The following is a 19,626-nucleotide window of genomic DNA, read 5'->3' as shown; positions in this document are numbered from 1 at the left end:
ATATCTTGGACAACTGGCTCTCAATCCACTCTTTTCTCTGCCAGGCACTGGAGCATGAGATTGCCATTTACCAAAATTTGATGAAGGAACTGAGTGAAAGTGCCCAAACTCTTCCTCTTGTGGGCTCCATCCAGTATGTCGAGGTTGATGCACCAAAGGAACAAGTTCATTCAAGACTCCAGGAGTTGCAGGAACTAGCAGCAGCAAGGTATAAACTAGAACTGCCCCTTGGATCCTAGGTTTGATTCAAAGCCCACTGAAGTCAATAAAGGATATCTCCAGTTACCTCACTGGAATTTAGATCATATCCATTATCTCCTCTTTTTTCAATTGTATTTAGGAAATTGCTTGTTTCTATTAGAATTCTGTGCACCTATGAGCTTTTCATTATTGCTAAGCAAGAACTCTACATTTTATTCAGGGGGTTTTGCTACATATTAAGGATTTGAAGCCCCCAAATTTCCTCTTTAACCTTCATCATCCTCCTGTAAAGTGACTTGAGATGCTGGATTCTGACTTGCCTTTGTGGTATTTGGAATCTGCTATCAAAAGGAAAAAAATGTTTTTAAAACGTTTTCTTAATGTTGCTTGAAAATTACTTAATTCATTACATAGCAGAAGGGAGACAATTACAGTTACACTTATCTTTATGCCCAGTGGCTGTGCTAGTATAGGAAGAGTTTTATTCTTGAATGAGTCATTTACTTTTCATTTCACTTCCTTTCTGTTATTGTTACAGTAAGATGTTTACAACAGGACAGTTTGTTTGTACACAGGGTTTTTAAACACTTCTGGTTTCTTGTCAGGAAGGAACAAATGTCTGAACAGTTTAGGTTTTTCCTCCACAAAAATCTCACTCAGAAAAGGAATGGGGCTCTGCAAGTAGAGTAACAAATAAATGAGTCTGAATACTAGAATAATTAAGCCTAGAGGAAATGCTGATATTTTACCTTTTGTTTTTATTCTTGTTTACAATTTAAAAAGTAAAAGCATCAATAGAAAATCCTGTGAATGAAAAGTTCAGAACAAGAAATACTCAATCTAGAAATATCAAAACACTTGTGTGTGTTGAACACAGAAATGTTTTGTGTTCATTCATGCTTAATGTTAACCTGGGTCTCATGGTGCCTTATTGGTGCTCTGGTTTGTACCTCTGATCTGCATTCTCCTTGGCGGGCTGGACTCTCTCAGCAGGCTACATCTCTTGTGATGAGCATTTGTGATTCAAACAGGGAAGCCAGGTTCATCTTCCCTGAAATATTTGCAAAACGGCCAGGCAGTGTTAGCAGATGGAAAATTGGTATTTTGTTTACTGTGGAAGGCTTGTAACATGTCAGGCTGTATTATAAGGTACTCTAGACGATCACAAATATGCAGCAGGTTGCAGCGATTTTGCTGAACAGCCGATATGAACAGAATTGCATAAAGTGGCTTTCATAGCACTTGTCTTCCTGGTGCACCATCCTCAGTTAGAAAAATTTCATTCTCATTTTCCTAAGTACTATAATTATGTTTAGAAAGACAGATGAGGACAGAGCTGGAAAAAAATTAAGGGTATTCTCATGGGAAGGAAAAAAACAAAAACAAAAACAAAAAAAAAACCCAAAAAACAAAACCAGGGAGAGAGCTCAGCTAGGCACAGTGCTTTTCTGGGAAGCTCAGCCAATGAGTCTGACCTGACTGACAGCTGTCATCCTACAAACGTAATTTCCAATCTTGAGCAATAAAGTCAGCTCTTTCATTAAAGAGAATGAGTCTTGATGGTGAGAGGTTTTGGGGATTAATAGGAAGAAAGTTATTGATTGCCCTCTTCTTATATTCCCTTGGTCTAATTGTATTTTCTTTTCTCCTTCCCCCAACAGAGGGAAGAAGCTGGATGAGACTCTTGTCTTGCATGAGTTTCTACGAGAATATGAAGATCTGCAAGACTGGATCACTCAGCAGAAACAAACAGCCAGCTCTGAAGACTATGGAAATGATTATGAACATGTCTTGGTGAGTTTTTGAGTAACAGATCGAAAATCAACCAAACTGTATGTAGCAAGACTGTGAAAAGATTCTAAGGTTGTCCTTGAAAACTTATAAGACAGAGTAAGAAATAAGTATAAATAACTGGGAGATGGGAAGAGAAAAGGGTGAAGGGCGAGTGGGAAGGATTGACTCGTCATGACAGGCAGGCAGCATTGCCTAATACTTGCATCCTGTTACCACAGGGGCTGAGCTGCGTGAAACAACTGCATGCTAAAATATCTATGCCTTCAGAGAGCAACTCCTTTCTATTTTTAATAACCAGATATTTCAGTGTGGTGTCCATTAAGGATTTTTCTCGTCACAAATGCTGATATACAGACATCTACCGCTATACCTTTTCACATGGCACAGAAACTAATCTAACGTCAGCCTGTTCAAAATCAATAGCCATTCAGAATCCTCATTTTTATAATTTATTTCAAAATATCTTGAGGCCTAAATCTTAAAATTGGACTACATTATTCAGTTATAGTACTGAATACATATTTACATTCATGAAGTGAAAACATATCATTTAATAATTGAAATTCATTGTACATTGAATGTTTGTTTCTATCCCGGTAATAACGTTTCTGCCTCCCATCTGCATCACAAACCTCATGTTTTGCTAATAGTCTGGAGCTCCTCATGGTCTTTGGAGGTAAAATCCGGTCATTCTCTGCAGTTTCTCCATCTCCAAATATGATCAGCTTATTATGTATCTTTTGGCTGTGCTCTGATAACTGAGCAGGTATGTTCGGGAAAAGGGAGCCCTCAAAATGCCTTTTTGTTATTGTTGTTTTTCCTTCAAAAGCAACTTTGTGCCAAATATGACACATTCCGACGCCAGTTGGAAGCAGCTGGGAAAAGAGTTGTGGCTTGCCAGCAGCTGGCAGACAACTTGCTGAACTGTGGGCATTCTGAGTCCCGGGAAATTCGGCAGAAGCAGAAAGAGCTAAGGTAGGAGACTTGTGTTAGCTTTATAATGCTTTGTCCTTCCAATTCACTCTCGAGGAGGAGGAAGTGAGAAGGAATTAGAAAAGGATAAGGCATGTCCTCCCAATTCTTTAACTGCAAAATACGCGGTTTGCTCACTGATACAGAGCTCCTGCCATGTCTCATTTAAAAATAGACTACTATAATGCAGACATTATCTGCTTGCTGATTTGACTTCTTGTAAATTGCATCAGAGGTGCTTTACAAGTACGGGATGAGTGAACTTCCTTTGCCCTTTGAAACAGGATCACCTAACTGAAAGGCTAGGAGTTTAGTTGCTTCTTTATTGCTTCTGATTTTCAAGTTTGAATCCCATGACTGCTCTGCAGAACAATGTTAAGTTGTTCTGAGATTCTTATGTCTGGCATCGGTCCAAACTGGCCCAAAAGAGAAGCATGAAGGAATAGTAGGGTCTGACTCAGTCCTCCAAGTCCTGCATATAAAACCTGAAAAGCATATCGGAGAGGGGCACCCTTATATAGGACCATCTATTTAAGTGCCTGGAGCAGACAGGAGGACATGGACAGAGTAGGGTGAAGCATGCTGCCCCTCAGAGTATCACTCCAACAGAATTTAATGGCAGGAGTGAGAAACAAAGTAAGAGGACGTCTTGTTTTCATTCTTTCTTCAGGCTGTTAATTTCCTTTACTCCTAGTTTGAATGTTTTACATGGTTCTTTTCCCCATTCTCCCTTGTAGGAACTCCTGGGAGGAGCTATTGGAAATTACCAGATTACGAGGTGGGCGGCTGAGAGATGCTGAGGCAATTCACAAGTGTTACCAAGATCTGACAGATGCTCTGGCACATATTGAGGTAAAAAATAATGGGAAAGTCTCGTATAATGAGAACTTCATTTCAGCTTAATTTGTGGAGTATTTGTATGATTCTCAGTGTGTTTACTGCTGACTTCTAAAAAAATCTCAGTAAGAAACCTGTGTGATTACTCAGTGTTAAAAAAAAAAAAATCCTGGGTAATCCTTAGACGCCTGACTGGTCACCTTATGAGAACCATTGGTGAAACTAGGTGCAGCTAGAGTTGCTGATCTGTGGGATAAGCTGAGAAGACGAGGGCTTGAATTAAGTTGTCTCACTGTGCAATGCGTATAGTAATGTTGTTTGCAGTCATCAGGCCTGACTAAGAATCTGTTTACTGCCCCACTGTGGTGGTTCTTTGTACACCATTGTAGCTTTATGTGCTGAAGAAAGAACTGTCTTGTGAAAAAGGCATTTGTCTGGATTCTAGTGACCATTAGCCTGGAAGGTTGTCAGGCAATCATGTGACCTGATGAAAAAAGCTGGGCCAAAAATCTTTTTCTCTCATTTCAGTGCCCAGTAGTGGCAATAATTTCAAACAGTCCCAGTGTGAAAACTGGGGGGAGAAGTACCAATGAAAATCCTCAGGCTTCTGTTTTATCTGAGCATACTGAAGAATTTCATGGAGAAACCACATCCTTGCTGTAATGAGAGGTGTGGTTTCCCTAACGCAGATGTGTACAGGAGGCAGCGATCCAACAGAGCTTCCACTGTTTGCAAGGCAACAGGGCTTTGTTAGGTTACACGTGGTAGATTTTCTACTTGCTTGTGCTGGCAGAGGCTACCTTATTCAACTATGTTATTCCTGTTTTCTTTCCCTGTTGTGAATGGAAAATCAAACGTCATAATATCTCACTGTATACCAGCTGAGGTTTTCATAACCTGGTGCATATTTAACTTCAATTATGAAGTAGTTAATTCTGTGGCAGTGACAAGTGGTAGTTCAGAGACCAGCTGTTGGTTTATCTCCATGCCGAGTTTGGCCCAGGCAACCAAAAAACACTTCTTACATTGCATCTTGTTAATAAGCTTCACTACTAAGTGGGAGAGCAATTCAGTCATCTAGCCCATCCCTTCCTGTGTACCCTGGTCAGATGTCTACCAGGGAAAGCCATTTCTCATAGGAACACTGTACTAGACGATCTTGCTTAAATCACCAACTCCAGTGCCATCACATCATAGGCAACTACAACATGCACCTCCTTCTACAGCGCCTCACCAAGATGTGTTGTTGGTACCCCAAACCACCCTGTGAATTTGTTACAGAAATGCACTTCTCCAATGGTTAGGAATGTTGTTCTGATTTTCACCTAAATTGACCTGGAGCAAGTTTCTAATCATTTTATTCTAGCAACAGTGTTGTCCTCCAGCTGAAATGCTTTTTCTTTTTGCTTGCTGTGTTCCCAATGCATGTCTGTGTAGCAACTAAATCCCCTCAGAACCTTTGTTGAGCTAAATAAATGTTTGTCTCTTTCTATGTGATGGTTTCTCAGTTTCTCTCATCTTTACGGGAATCTTTCTTTGCATATATGCCATTTTTAACTCATCTTTCCTAAGCATGTGTAACTAAACTTTTATCTAAAGGTGGTTCACAGATAGACCACCTGTATCCCAAAAAATGGCCTGAAACTGTTGGTTGTTAACGCTACTTCAAGAATTCACTGTATGTCACTGCAGTAGCTATTCAAGGTTGATTCCCAACTCAAAGCCTGTAAGACATTCTCCTGTATTGTCTGATCAAGGAAAGACTTGAACCTTCATCTCTCACAGTCCAGTTGGGTAGCTTAATCACTAAGATACTTACAAGTGTGTTACAAGTGTCTGTACTAGGATAGATTTTTCCAGCTTCCTTTTACCTATCATAGTTGAGTAACGCAGGATGTCCTTAACTGTGCAGTATGAGTTGCACTACACAAAATGATTAAGGTAGGCTTGTAGTGTGTTTTGCTTGGAAGTAGAAAGTAACAAAGCTTTCTCTGATTTCTTCCTTCTAGGAGAAGTCCAAAAGTATTCCAGATGATGTTGCTAAGGACATGAGAGGTGTGCAAACCCAGCTCCGGAACCATGTGGCCCTGGAGCACGAACTCTCTGGGAATGAGCAGCAGGTAATGAAAGCCATTTGTGGTCTTTAACGTGTAGCCAAAATTCAAGTTTCCAAGACAGTCATAGTAATAATTTAGTATTGTGAATGAAATTATTACAGGCTCTCTGTGAAAGTCTGGAAATCTCTAAGGATCTTCCTTAGTCGTCTGCTTTTTTAATATGTTCAAGGTTTGATGGCAATGATAAAGTAGGTCATTTAAAACCTTACAAATAAGGGACATATTATAATGAGCACTGACTATTGAAGTGATTCACAGGGGTATTTCTGATCACTGTTTGAAATGTATGATTATGCCAGGCTTTATGATGTGTTTACCGCCTTCTTCAAAGTGTTCCAGGTGATTACAAGGAAAAATCCAGAATCTGTTCTAAGTGCAGAGAAACTGAATATTCATTGAACACAAAATGCATTGATTAACTATAGAGAATTATAGAAGGAAGGATGGGGCAGCAGTCTGGAATTTTCAAGAAGTTTGGAGGGGTAGGAATTGGACTGTGAGAAAGAAGGATGGGGCTCATTATACAAACTTGTGAAAAGTTTCAGCTGATGAGAACAGCTGTTGTTTAGAAAGCTTCCTTGTATATAGGAGATTTGCTTAGCTTCAGCTAGACCAATAAAACTAGTATGAGTTTTCTTTTCATCCCTTTGTTTAATAAATGTAATGGTATAGTTAACACAGCATGTGTTATATTGAGATTGCTGAAGTAGTTATCCCAGTATCACTTATCAGTGGCCTTGTATCTTGGCCTTGTGGCAGATAACACTAGAATTGATCCCACCAGCTGCTTGTTACTTTTAAAGGTGAAAAAGCATGAGGTATGCATGAAGAGAATGTAGTCACAGTTAATATATATGGTCACTGGGAAAACAAGGTATGGTTAGCTATTATTTGCATTACTCATGTAATAAATGGTATATGCCTGTAATATGGTAATATATGTAATTGTATATAATGTAATATGGTATATAAGCCTGCCTATTTGAAAAAACACCGTTGTGATGAGCCTTAACAAACACTGGATGTCACTGTTACTCCGTAGAACTGAAATTAGGGAAACCTGTTTAGTATGAGAAAAGTTAGGTCAGAAAATGTTGCTTGAATTGTAGTTTTATGTACAATTAACATAGCTGTTATCATAACTTTTCTGATATTAGCTAGATCTCTATGACTTTCTCTTTCCTACCCCCTTCTTTCATCCCTGTGTATAGCTGCAGGAGCTGATCCACTCTGCAGATCACGTGCTGACCCATTGCTCAAAGAAGCAGGTGGAAGATCTGAAAGCAAAGCAGCAGGCAATAGTGACCAGCTGGAAGGCCCTGAAGTCTAAAGTGGAACTGCGCAAGAAACTTCTGGAACAAGCATATAAGCTTTACCAGTTTCAGGCACATGTAAGCACTTCTGCCTTCTGTCCATTGGTACACAGGGGAAAGCTGCCTTCAATGTGTGTGAATCATAAGTGTACTTCCAAGCTGCAAAGGTTGATGTAAAAGGCTGCAGGTGCTGTGTTAGTAATCAAGTATTTAAGTGCTTGTAGCTATTTAGAAAGGTGTTAGAGGATAAGGATCTTTTACCTTCTAGGAAGGGAAGCTTGTATCCAGCTGTGTATGGGATAGTTGATAGTTGTCAGAAACGGTCATCGGTTCGCAGGAGTAGCAGTAGTCTTTTCAAACACTGGAATTCCCACTGAGTAAGAGTGATAAAAATAGATGTTAGACTCCCATTTATAATGGCTAAAAGATTGTTCTCTCTCTCTCTCAGGGCATGCAATAACCCTCAGTTAACTTACTTCATGGAATGTGTCAAATACAACTCACTGGTCTCTGCAGTAATCTCTCAAGTTGCTTAAACACAGTGACATGCATAATATCATCATCTGCAATGCACAGTAGTTTTCTCTCCAAAGAACTCAGTAGGTCACTGAGCTATGATTTGCCACAGAATACTCTGCAAATGTCAGTAGTCTCAGTGAACGCACTTGAGCTACACCACTGCAAATTAGTAGATTATTGCTGCAAGTACTGCATTAGCAGGTACTAAAACAGCAAGGGTGCCCCCCTCTTATCATGAAGGAAGTTGCTAATGTAGATTTCTAGAATACCTTTACATTCTTTGTATTCTTGAACTGTTCCAGGTGTAACTTCAGCGTCAATGAAAGATACCTCTGGTAGTTCACATTCTGTTTCCATGTTTGCTGGGAAGCAGAGAATTACGAGGGTATGCTTACCTGGAAAAAACCTTCCCATAAGTTTGTCTTAAGGTTGTGAGCTGGGATCAAGACCACAATAGAGTGTTCATGATGCTTTTGTGTTAGCATGAGAGGCTTCTGCATGTTAGGATAATCCACTTTAAGTCTCTTAAAAGTGTTCAAACCAACATTACCAGTCATATTTCATCCAAAAATATATTGTACAGTTACAGATAAAGGATGTTTATGGCTCTTTGGTTTTTTGAGGGTTTGGTTGGTTTGTTTTTTAACTGTTAAGAATCCATTATCTTGTGCAGAACTGTTGATGGGGAAATAAAATTAATTAGAATTTGACTTAAGCCACTTAGAGTGGCTCTACTGATGTAGGTGAAAGGTTCATTTGTCCTCTGTCTTTCTGAGAGTGACCTAGGGATGATAGTAAGAACAAGGCAAACTTCTTCTAGTATGTATTCTTCTAACATACATTAGATTCTGGAAGTGTTCAGGCTGGGGGGATCTTCATCAGGAGATGGATCTTGATGGATCCATCCATCCATTTATCCATTAAAACGTAGTCACTCAGAGTTCACTTTGTTATTGATTTGTTTCATAACTTATGTCATAAATTTAGTTATTGACTTCACATAGAAAATGTCCTGTTGGTAGGGGTGCTTCTTTTTATTGCTGGAACCATACAAAATACCTTTGGTTTGAATTTTGTCTGAAATCTGTGATGCATCCTTTGATCTGAATGGCAAATCTATAACCCATTTCTCACTCTGTCAGTGTGCCCTTTAATCTGCATAGGTAAATTTACAAGCAATGAACACCTTAAAAATATATAAATCTCTCAGTACTTAACAGAGGGCTACGCAGTCATTAAGGTGCTTTCCTAACATCGTAAAACAAAATGAAAAAGCCAGGTGACTGTATTCTCAGTGACATGCCTAGATGGGATTATGCCTTAGGCATCTCCCTGTCTCTTTGATGTCAGTCTGCTGGCAAGAAGTATTCCTGATCCTCTCAATTTTCACCTCCTTTCCTGACAATAATTCCTGAAGAAGTGAAGAGCTGGTTCCACAAATTCAGTAAGCTCATCTTTCTGCCCAGACGGGACAAGGCAGGGTTATACATCCATGTCTAACAAGCGTAAGAATCTCAGTAGCTCTGGGGTTCTTCTGCTTTGCTGCAGAACATTCCCCAAATTGCTGAGTGCAAAGAGGCAACTTTACTCCTTTCCTCTTTCAGCTGTGCCAAGAGGTCCACAAACTTAATGTTAGTCACAGCTGTTCAGTGTACTTTTTACATTAGTATTATTCATATGCAGTCCATGGGGCTTTTTCATTATGAAGTTGTACACAGATTAAGAAGTGAGACAAAAACAAATCAGCCTTTCCATGAAATGAGAATTCTGCACAATCATCTAGTATATCTCCTTGCATCCCATCAAGTATGATTTTAGTCTGATTAAATAGCAGAGCTGGCCCTAACTGACAACACACAGTAACAGCAGAGGGCTCCAAATCTTCCAAGAAACTCTGTCAAGGAAGAGGAATTTAGACATAGACTCAAAGTATTTCTGAATGGTTTGAGGTTCTTGTTCTGAAGTTTGTGCTAGGATCTGCATGGTCTCAGTCAGGCTCTGCTTAAGAGTTTCCTGCAGACTGATGCCTAGTCTATCCTTAAATGTTGCTGGAAGTGGCAGTCCAATAACCTCTTATTGGCTCTTGACTTATTCCATTGCATTAAATATCCCGAGATTTATGGATTTTTTGCTAATGCTTAGCTTAAAATCTCAGGGGGTCTTAGACATTTGCAGTGCCAAGTGCAATGTCAGTGTCTACAGTGACATCCAGCTGTGTGTGAATTAGTTCTGCAAATCAAAATGACGCCAACACGTGTGCACTACGTGGGCCCCTTTAAAAGGACCACAGTCCTTTTGAAGAGTCATTTAGTAGCTGTGTTCACTGGCTTTAAGAAAAGAGTATCTTGGCTTTAAAGCCTAAACTCTTAGCACCCCAAATTGGCCATTTTAAACTTTGTGGTGCTTTTCTGAAAATATTTTTTCCTGGCAGAAAAGCCAGCAACCATTCACAAGAGAAAATTTTTAGTTCTCTGCAGTAAAAGAGCATTTTTCTTCAGCACTTACTATACATAACAGTCTTTTAAAACACACTTAAAAACTAAAAGACCATTTACTACCTCAGAATTGAATCAACTAATCCAAACACAATTAAACTGTAACAAAACTTAATTAATCATCCTATATAATCCCCAGTACAGTCCCTTGCAGTCCTATTTTTTACCAACTGACACATAAGAGCACAACACCTATTACAGATTCAAATGAGATGCCTAAAGTAAGTGGACTGGTGAAGGTGCAGAATCAAGTGTAGAGCAAGACACACAGAAAATGTCAAATTATTTTTACTTGCACAAGTTTCTTCAGTCACAATCAGAAAATAATTCTGAGATTTGTTTAAGAATTTTCTTGCTCCTAATTGCCTCAGCTAAATGCTTCAGACATTTTAAGATATTGTAAGTATGTTTATCGGTTCATCAGATTTTGAAAGTAAACTAGCATTACATCCTTGTTCCTTCCAGAATTGTGTTTCTGTGCCAATCTCAGTCATATAGTTCCACAAACCAGGAGCTGAATCTGCATACCTGATATGCTTAAGCATTTTTTTCTGACCTGTGATTTGCCTTTTTTCCGACTCCATTAGAGTGAGCTCATCTGTTTTTCACCTGAAAATTCTCATTCTCGTTTTAGAATATGTGTACAACTTAAGTTTCAAATAAACTTGTATTAGCCAAAGCTAAGTCACAGAAAAATAGGGTGATATTGTTTTATCCTCTGTGAAGGATAAAACACCAGAAAACACTTAAGGAATGATGGACTAAAGGGCAATAAATGTTATCATGTTGTCATTGATGTCATATGACACAGTTTGATTATGATTGTGATATTACAAAACATGTATGATTTAACACAGTATGTAGAAATTCCTGCAGTCATGTTATCCACCCTTATTAAAATTCATAGAAGTACTCTAAGCCCTAATTAAATATTTTCTTTCTCATCTGTGATTTTATTACCTGCTATTCGCTTAGAGTTGAACAGTCAGCCTATGATTTTCCTGTCTGATAACCCAAGCTTGAGCTCTAACTTCAGCTTTCACATTTTCTTGGGTTCCAGGTGTGGGACTATTTCTCATGGACAGCAGAAATAATAAGGGAAATGAGAGCCAAGGAGACTATTCGGGACATATCTACTAGCAGCCTGAGACTTACCCAGCATCAACAGCTACTGGCAGAGATTGAAGCACGAGAAGAGAAGTATAATCATGTTGTACAGCTAGGACAGTCACTCTTGCAAGATGAGGAAATAGGATCAAAAGAGGTAATTGAAACTCATTTGAGTTCGGTCACACACATTCAGCTACTCAACACCAGTGTAACTATCATTCTATATCATATTGCGCTGTAAGCATACAAATGTGTGTGTACACTCACACATATCCATATGCATGACCTACATTTGCTTCAGTGTGTTACCTAGCTTGGGCACAAAAACATCTGTTCCATTTCCTACCTCAGCAGTAGATGAGTGCTAGCATCTCCCGAGCGCCCACTGCAGCAAAGCTGGGCTTATTCGAGAAGTTCACTATGTTCTGAGCAATGGAGATAATTCTACCCACTTCTCAAACTGGGTTTTCAGACAAATACTATGCTTCACATTACAGTACTATATCCATACCAGACCAGGCTGGACAAAAAACTGTCAACCAAAGAATGAAATCACTCCAACATATGAGAGAGTTTAAAGATTAATTTAAACATTTTCTATAGTAATGAATTATGCTGGTATATTTAACTCCCCGGAAATGAAAGGTGGAAATCAAAATGTCAGTTTACTCAAGACAAAGAGCTTCTAAGATTCTCACAGCATTATTTCTTTTCCAGTACCTACTAGTTTACTTCTCCCCTGACAATTCATTACCGTGTCTCTTTAATATCTTCAGAAAACTGCAGAGTTCATGCAAATTACTCTCTCATCTGACCAAGCTATTTCCTGAAAATTTATTGAATATTGCAATGTATTACTATAGTAACTAGAAATCTTCCTGAATGTAAAGTCCTTTGTCTGTAGAAAAATGTAGAAAAAAATCATTTATAGAAGGCCTGTGGATATACAGAGTTTGGAAGCTGAAATTACATGAAGTCTAACATTGAGGCATGCATTCACTGATTAGGAGAATATGCTATGTTGACAACTTATTTAAGTATCTGTGCTATCCCAATTTGAAGTGCTATAATTGCACCGTTATGACTAAAGATAAGGGAGAATTAGGATTTGATTCTAGAAGGTGAAACACCTGAGAAACAGTTATCTACCTTTGCTCTTGGCTTGGACTGCTATATATGCTGTAAGAAGCGCTCCTCCGTTCCTGAAATGAGGCACCTCTGATTATCTCTCTGCCCAAATATAAGTGCTAGAAATGGTTTTACCTTTTTCTGTTTGATAATTTTGTTGCAATTTAAGGGGCTTATCCACCACTCCACTTAATCTTTTCTCCTTCCACCTTACCCTGGTCCATGGGGTGTAAAGACCAACATGAGTTGGACACTTTTAAGATTCAGCTGGACAGGGTGCTGGGCCATCTTGTCTAGACCATGCTTTTGCCAAAAAAGGTTGGACCAGATGATCCTTGAGGTCGCTTCCAACCTGGTATTCTATGATTCTATGATGAGTTTTTCATTGGAAATTGTGTTCAGATTCAGCAGAAGCTACAGGCTCTGTTGGAAGAGAAGGAAAATGTATACAATGAATGGAAACAGAAGAAGGAGTGGCTGGAGAAAATACATCAAGAACAAATGTTCTACAAGGATTGGGATCACTTGGACAAGCTCCTGAATTCACAGGAGGTACGTGAATTAGAAATAAGCAGTTAAACTCTTCAAGCATTTGAACTCTTCCAAACTAAAAGGGGCACTACTGTTCACCTACAACTTAAAATCCTTGGTCTGTGTATAGACAGTACACTCTTTTTATTGTTATTATTTGCATTGTGGTATCACTTGGAGACTGTAGCAGTGCACAAGACCCCCCCTTTCTTATGGGCCTTAGGTGCGGAACCAGAAACAAAAAGATGATCCTTGCCTGAAAGATAATTCATTGCAAAGAAACATAAGAGCTAACAGATGAGAATCACAACAGAAGAGGGAGACAACGGTCCAGTATTAGTCAGCTTTACAAACAGATCGCAGCATACCAACTGCTTAACCACTGGCAAATTGTTTTGTAGGCTTCAGAGACAAAGGAAATTGTAAAGAGGGTTTGAAGGTAGGACCGGGAGATTACTTTGCAAGTGTTGCTGGAAACCTCACCCTAGGCTGAGGGTTAGTGCTGGGGAAATGCAACTAGTGGAAAATGAATGTTGGCAGTGTGAGTTAATCCAGGAAAAGGAATTGACTTCTCAGTTCTGCAAGGGACTGTATAGCAGTGTGGAGAGCAACTGTGAAAGAATTTGATTGTAAGGAATATTAGTTTCTGTTTAATGCAGTAGAGAAAGATGAGCTAGTGAAAAAAGGCCTCATGAAAAGAGAGGGCTGATGTAGTTAATGCAAAGAGACGGAAGGATGTTCTTATTATCATCATTTTGCAGCTCTTGAAATAGATTTTTTTCACCAATATTAAATTATATTTTGTCTTTCTTGTTCTTCCTGGATTCATGGAACTATTTACAAAGGTTCCAGCTTGAGGCCTGACATGTGCTGTTACAAAACTTAGTGCAGAATTCAGAAGTCTTTTCCAGTCACTCTGTGCAAATTCATGGATTGATAGATTGTTGTAACTGTGCTGAGACTTGGCATGCAAACCACATCAATGGGTTGAACGTTGCCAAACAGAAGGGTTGAAGCAAAGCTGAAGGAGGTTGTACCTATGGATCATTTCTTATTAAGGAAAAATAATTCTTAATTCTCCAAGACCACTAGCAGCATAATATAATGGCTCTCGGTTTGTGCCAAGATCTGTCATCCACCAGTGCTTTGCCACCGGCATGAAATCTTTTGGAAAACTGATCCTGAACTGTGCCATGCAGTGATACTTAACCCTTTGGGACACATGGGCTTGAAGCCTTCTGCTACTCATTCCTTGAAGGAAATGCATATCTTCATAATTCCTTACAATTGTCACCCTTGGCAAGTATGGCCTGCATACTGAGTTTGTGCCAAAACATGAAACCAAGTGAGTTTCACCTAGGTTCAGGTTTCTGGAGTAAAATATTACATAGTTCTGCCCATTAAAAATTTTTATTTGTTGCTTAATTAGCAAACGGCACAATTTGCATTATATCTATCTCAAGTCCCTACCCAGCAGTGATACATCATTGCTAAGCTCCTGCGTGGGGAGCATCGTCAGGGAAAATTTAAACTCTACAGAATTTTGGCCACTGTATTCTTTCTCTTTTCATGAAATGGAGATCAGCCAACATGCAGAGGCACTGTGACTATGGCATCTGCTTTGCTCTATATACCTCAGAGGTAAATACATACAAAGTTACTGTGGGTTAGTGTTTCTTCTTGCCCCTCTGTCATGAGTCCTGGCTGCAAAAGACTGTATTACTCTTACATGAAAGGGATTGCACCTGGCAATTTCAGTATGCCCCCAGCACATTCTGTACAGGTAAACTGTACTTCACATTACTGCTTTATTCAGATGAATTTACCATTGCCATATGCTGTGAGGTAGACTGCCACAAAAGGGATGGGTGTTCATGATAGACTGGGTAAATTCTCTTGGTAGGATCAACCACAGTGCCTGTCTCTACCACAAGTTTCTTCAGCCAAGGCAAAGCCTGAGAATGAAGGCTGTGACCTTGAGGACCATGAAGGGCAGTTCTGTTACCAGAATCTTTGTCTTGTAGTATTTTCTCTATGAACTTCTAAGGAGCCTGGTACTCAGTTGTTCTTACTGTAAGTGTTCAGAAGGTGGAACAGTAAAGTGTTCTTGACAGACACTTGTCTGTCCCTCCCAGCACCCCTTCACACAGATGGTATTTTATGGTCAGGGAGAATGACAAGAAAATAAACAGAGGGGTGTAATGACAAGCTGGTCTCGTCCATGTAGGTATAGAGAATGAGGGAGCCACAGTCATCATATGCTTTTATGTTACTTCCACCACCCTCTGCATCTGATTTTTTTTCTTTTTTTAAAAGAGCACTCAATTTGAAAAGAACACTCTAGCTGTGAAAGAAGATTCATAAATATTTTTTTCTCATTTTTGCTTATATTTAATCCTCAGAAGGTTACAACTGATTGAAGAACTTGCTTTTGTGAGAGGTCTGTGCATGTAAAGAATTGCAGTTGCATGCTCACAGAGTTACTGTTATAAAATGGAAAAGTAGGTCACCATGGTATGACCATATAGACAATTGTCTCTGATATTGTAGTCAATGACCAAGTATCTACCTGCAATCTACCAGGGAAATTACAGAACACCATGGATTTCTGAATTGGTTATCTGTGTATCACAGTCAGCCATATGTCTCCTCCTTCACTGACACAGTCCCTACCATCACTGAGCTACCACAATGCCTGGAAAAGACTGTTATGGATTAGTGCTCAAATTTAATCCAGGAAATGTGTAAATGCTGTTAGGTGGGAAGAAGAGGGACTGAATTTGTCCACATACAAGGATGCAAACAAACAGATCCTCAATGAGCTGTGAGCATTCAGGATGAGTTTCAAATCTCACTACTCTGGATGCACCAATCAGGCCGATACTGTGAACAGCTTTCCTTTCAGGAATCACTAGCTTTCCTCCCCATGATGACTCACTCCTACATTGTCCACTCTTGTCATCCTGGTTTTAACCCACAGCTGACACTGAGCAAAACTACCATGAAGAAAAGGCAGCTGCCCAGGAACATCAGCCTGCCTCAGAGATAAAGAGTATTGGTGACAGCACATCTCATCTGTACTTCATGAATTCTACCGCTACCTGCTCATTTTAAACCACATTTTGCTGTCTTTAGGTCAATTTTACTGATTTGAGACCTGGCAATGTTGGCAATCATCTCAGTGTCCAGATCAGTGTCAGTCGACAGTGAGTATAAATAGAGTGATGCAGGTTTAGGCTATTTTGCTGCTGAGAAGACAGAGAATACATGTATTTAAATACAAAATAAGCTGTATCTTTGAAGAATTTATGGGTTGAAATCAATAAAGAAAGCAAATCATTGCAAGAAGAGGCTCATTTGCTGCTGTTCATGGAAGAACAGGAAGGAATTTACCTTCTACTGGATTCTAGTCCTTCCTTAATATGCGGTACATCAGCCTGGCCCTGAATAGAAAAGGCAACATTGTATTGATTCCTCTACAGCTGGAATTCCTGTATTCCCAGAATATCCTCCATTGCTTTTGTTCTCTCATCTCTAAGTGTGACCATTCTTCAAAAGGGTTATTCCTGTGCTGCAGGACTCCCATCTAAATGAGGGAGAAATAGCAAGAACCGCAAAGCTGTCCTTCGCAGCTGCCACCATCTGCCTTGTGGATCAGTATATACAATTTGACAGTGAACTGAGGTTCCTTAGTCACTATTTGTATTTTACTTCTCTGCATTTGAAGAACAATTGGAAGAGGAATCTGTCCCTTTTGGATGGAGCTCTATTACTACTATATGGAGTGAAAATGTGGCTGCACAGTGACGCAGACTCTGCTCCCTAGGGAGACAGACAGGACGGTAGGAAAGCAGTCCTTTCAAACATGTTTTCAAAAAGTATTCAGCCAAGGCACCAATTGAAGACTCCCAAACCACTTTCCCAATGGGAATATTGTCATTTGCTGCTTTCAGAAAGGACAAAAGCAAACACACATTCAAAAAAGATTCCTATCAGGCAAACAAATATAAACAATCTCTCCACCCCTTGTGTTTCTTCTGCCTTTTGTGTTTGAGGCAAAGCTCAGTCACATGCATTTCACTTTGCACGTCTGCAAAATATGTGTGTAAGAAAGCAGCTTCTGTCGTCCCATAAGTTTTGGATCCTGTTTTCCCAGTACTTCATATGCCTTAGACCACATCTCTCCCCCAGCAGCAAGGAACAGGGGAAGGAAGAAGGCAACAGAGAAGTGTTTTAAACTAAGAACTACTACTGAGAACTGCTCTCTCATTCGCTGTCTGTGCCAGTGTGACAGGTTTGACTTTATGCCAGCATCTTATATTACATCCAAGTTACTTAAACCTTCGAAGGATTTCTGCAGAATTTAGCCTAGGATTGTTCTATGCTAAAGAAAATAGAGCACATGTGGAGAAAATGAGGCACACATCTATCTTTTTAATTTCTTTTTTTTTTATTATGAATTCAGTTGTGCTATCGCATGGAACTGTTGTAGGAAACTCTCCTAAGACCTGCGAACTGAGATCTTGCCATTCTGATTGCAGACAAGCAACAGCTGAAGGAAGAAAAAAAAGCATTTTTGCTTTGAGCAGAAGCAGTGTCCAGTACACTCTGCTCCATTCTAACCTTTTCACGGCAGCAGATGCATTGCTTAGGTTAGCTGCTTTCCTTTTTTTCACAGATGAAATAACAGCGAGTTCACAGGCTGTCTCTGGCAGGCGTTTTTGGCTCCTTCCTACTCTGTCTGCAGTCTCACTGTCAGAACACTCAGGGAGCAGGGCCTCATGCTCTGTAATTTATCTTTCTGCCCATCCAACTCTCATATCACTTTGCAGACGTGACAGGCGGTGGTCGCAGTATTAGAAGAGCTGTGCGTTTTTATTTTGAATGTGGATTTTTTTAGTTTATAATTTTTTTCCTGGAGAATGTTTATTCATCTCTCATTCCTTCGCTTCAGAGGAAGAATGGAAATTTCCAGTGCCAAAGGAAAAAGGATTAGGAGTTGGTTTTAAAAACAGGGGGAAACGCAAGCTTCTGTGGCTTTGATTTTTGCATCGTTTAGGACTAAGCTTCAGAATGTCATGCAGGGACCATCGCTGCAAACTTTCATCTGCAACCTATGTCTCCACTGTGGAAGTGATGCTGTCTTCCAGCAGAATGACCCCACCTCCTCCTTTTGAATCTGCTGTGCGGGACAGGCCTTTTCAAAAGATGCCAGCATCAGCATGGCATCCTCCCACTGGTCAATCAGTTGCAGAGCTCGCTCCAGGAAATGCCAGCTCACCACCAAGCAGTGTGTCTTCTGGAGCTTACTGTTCAAGGCTAGATGTCGTCCTGGCACACACAGACCGAAGGAAAGGTTTTGGGAGCGCTAGTCACTGCGTCAATCCTTCTGATGAGACATCCAGGTGTTCCAGTCCTCCCAGGGACCCTCAGGGCCATGGATATGGGCCTTCCGGCACTCAGTCAACATCTGCATCTTACAAGCAATATTCAGAAAGACAAAAAAGTGTTCATCATATTTCTCCTGAAAAAAACAATCCCTTGAAGCTTGCTGTATCTTTGCCCTCTGATGTCCTTTCCTGCAAAGCTCCACCAAGCTGGACATCACGCCTAGATGTTGATCTGTCTGCTATTCCAGCTGTTTCTACACTCCACAGCAAAAATCTGCGTGCATCCCTGGAACCCTGTGATTCTCTCCCATCCCAACAAGGCTGTAGCCAATGCAATGTCCAAATGCCAGACCTCCATGCTTCAATGAAGCTTCACATTTCAACTTGCAGCTTGACGATAAAGCCTTTTCGAGCAGATTCCCATGGAAGCAGTCATGCTCATTCAAGTCTCCTCATGCCACAACTAGAGAAGGTGCCTGAAACTCCGGCTGGTCTTCCAACAGGATCCCAGAAACCAAAACAAGGCTTCCCTTCAGGTGGATCTCCAGCCCTTCAAATCACAAGATTTCATGTGACTTCCTCTAAGTATCCTGGCCTTCCCCAGCAGACTGTCTCCAGAGATATATGGCTGTCCCCAGCTGTGCTGACCCGAAGAGAAAATTCAGCTAGTGGGAATGAGGTCACAAGCAAGGATTTAAATCCAGAGCTATTTGTCTTTCAGAACCACCCTTCATCTAGGCCGGAGTTTAGGAAGACTCCGTGTGATGGTCTAACACCTGCTCACCACAAGGTTTCCAAAATCACCCTGATACTTGCCACCCCTTGGACTGCTATGCCTGTCCAGGTGGTAAGAGAATTTAGAAGAAGCCCAAGTCCAACAATCTTTATCAAAACACATCATTCAAATATAGCTGGTCCACCCTTTCACCCTGTGGAGATTGGAGCTGGCCTCTCTCTATCAGTGAATCCAGTTTGCTGCTCAGGATTGCTTTCTAGCCATTGGGCAAGAACTGGTTTGAGACCTTCCCAGGAAACATGCACTCTGAAAAGTGTATGCCCCAACAACCTTTTGACAAACATACCAGCTCATTCCACGTCTTCAACTCACAGAGACACGGAGGGTGCATGGTGTCCATCTATCGCTGTCAACATTGCATCCTTTGGATCTGGGAGAAGAGTGGTGAAGATTTCCATTCCATTCTAGGAACATTTGCGAACA

General features: G+C 40.3%; 1 protein-coding gene across 1 annotated transcript in view; it reads left to right on the top strand.

Moving 5' to 3' along the window:
• Nucleotides 1-19,626, top strand: part of SPTBN5 (spectrin beta, non-erythrocytic 5) — a 97,016-nt gene that overhangs the window by 30,211 nt on the left and 47,179 nt on the right. The window contains exons 26-33 of the mRNA XM_076344652.1: nt 45-208; nt 1,863-1,995; nt 2,825-2,970; nt 3,705-3,819; nt 5,814-5,924; nt 7,133-7,312; nt 11,309-11,512; nt 12,889-13,038. Of these exons, the coding sequence (XP_076200767.1) occupies nt 45-208; nt 1,863-1,995; nt 2,825-2,970; nt 3,705-3,819; nt 5,814-5,924; nt 7,133-7,312; nt 11,309-11,512; nt 12,889-13,038 (1,203 nt within the window). The remainder of the gene's footprint in view (nt 1-44; nt 209-1,862; nt 1,996-2,824; nt 2,971-3,704; nt 3,820-5,813; nt 5,925-7,132; nt 7,313-11,308; nt 11,513-12,888; nt 13,039-19,626) is intronic.

This window comes from Aptenodytes patagonicus, chromosome 7 (assembly GCF_965638725.1).
Source record: "Aptenodytes patagonicus chromosome 7, bAptPat1.pri.cur, whole genome shotgun sequence".
NCBI lineage: Eukaryota > Metazoa > Chordata > Aves > Sphenisciformes > Spheniscidae > Aptenodytes > Aptenodytes patagonicus.
The sequence above is the reverse complement of the archived record's forward strand: the minus strand, read 5'-3'. Positions and strand labels throughout refer to the sequence as shown.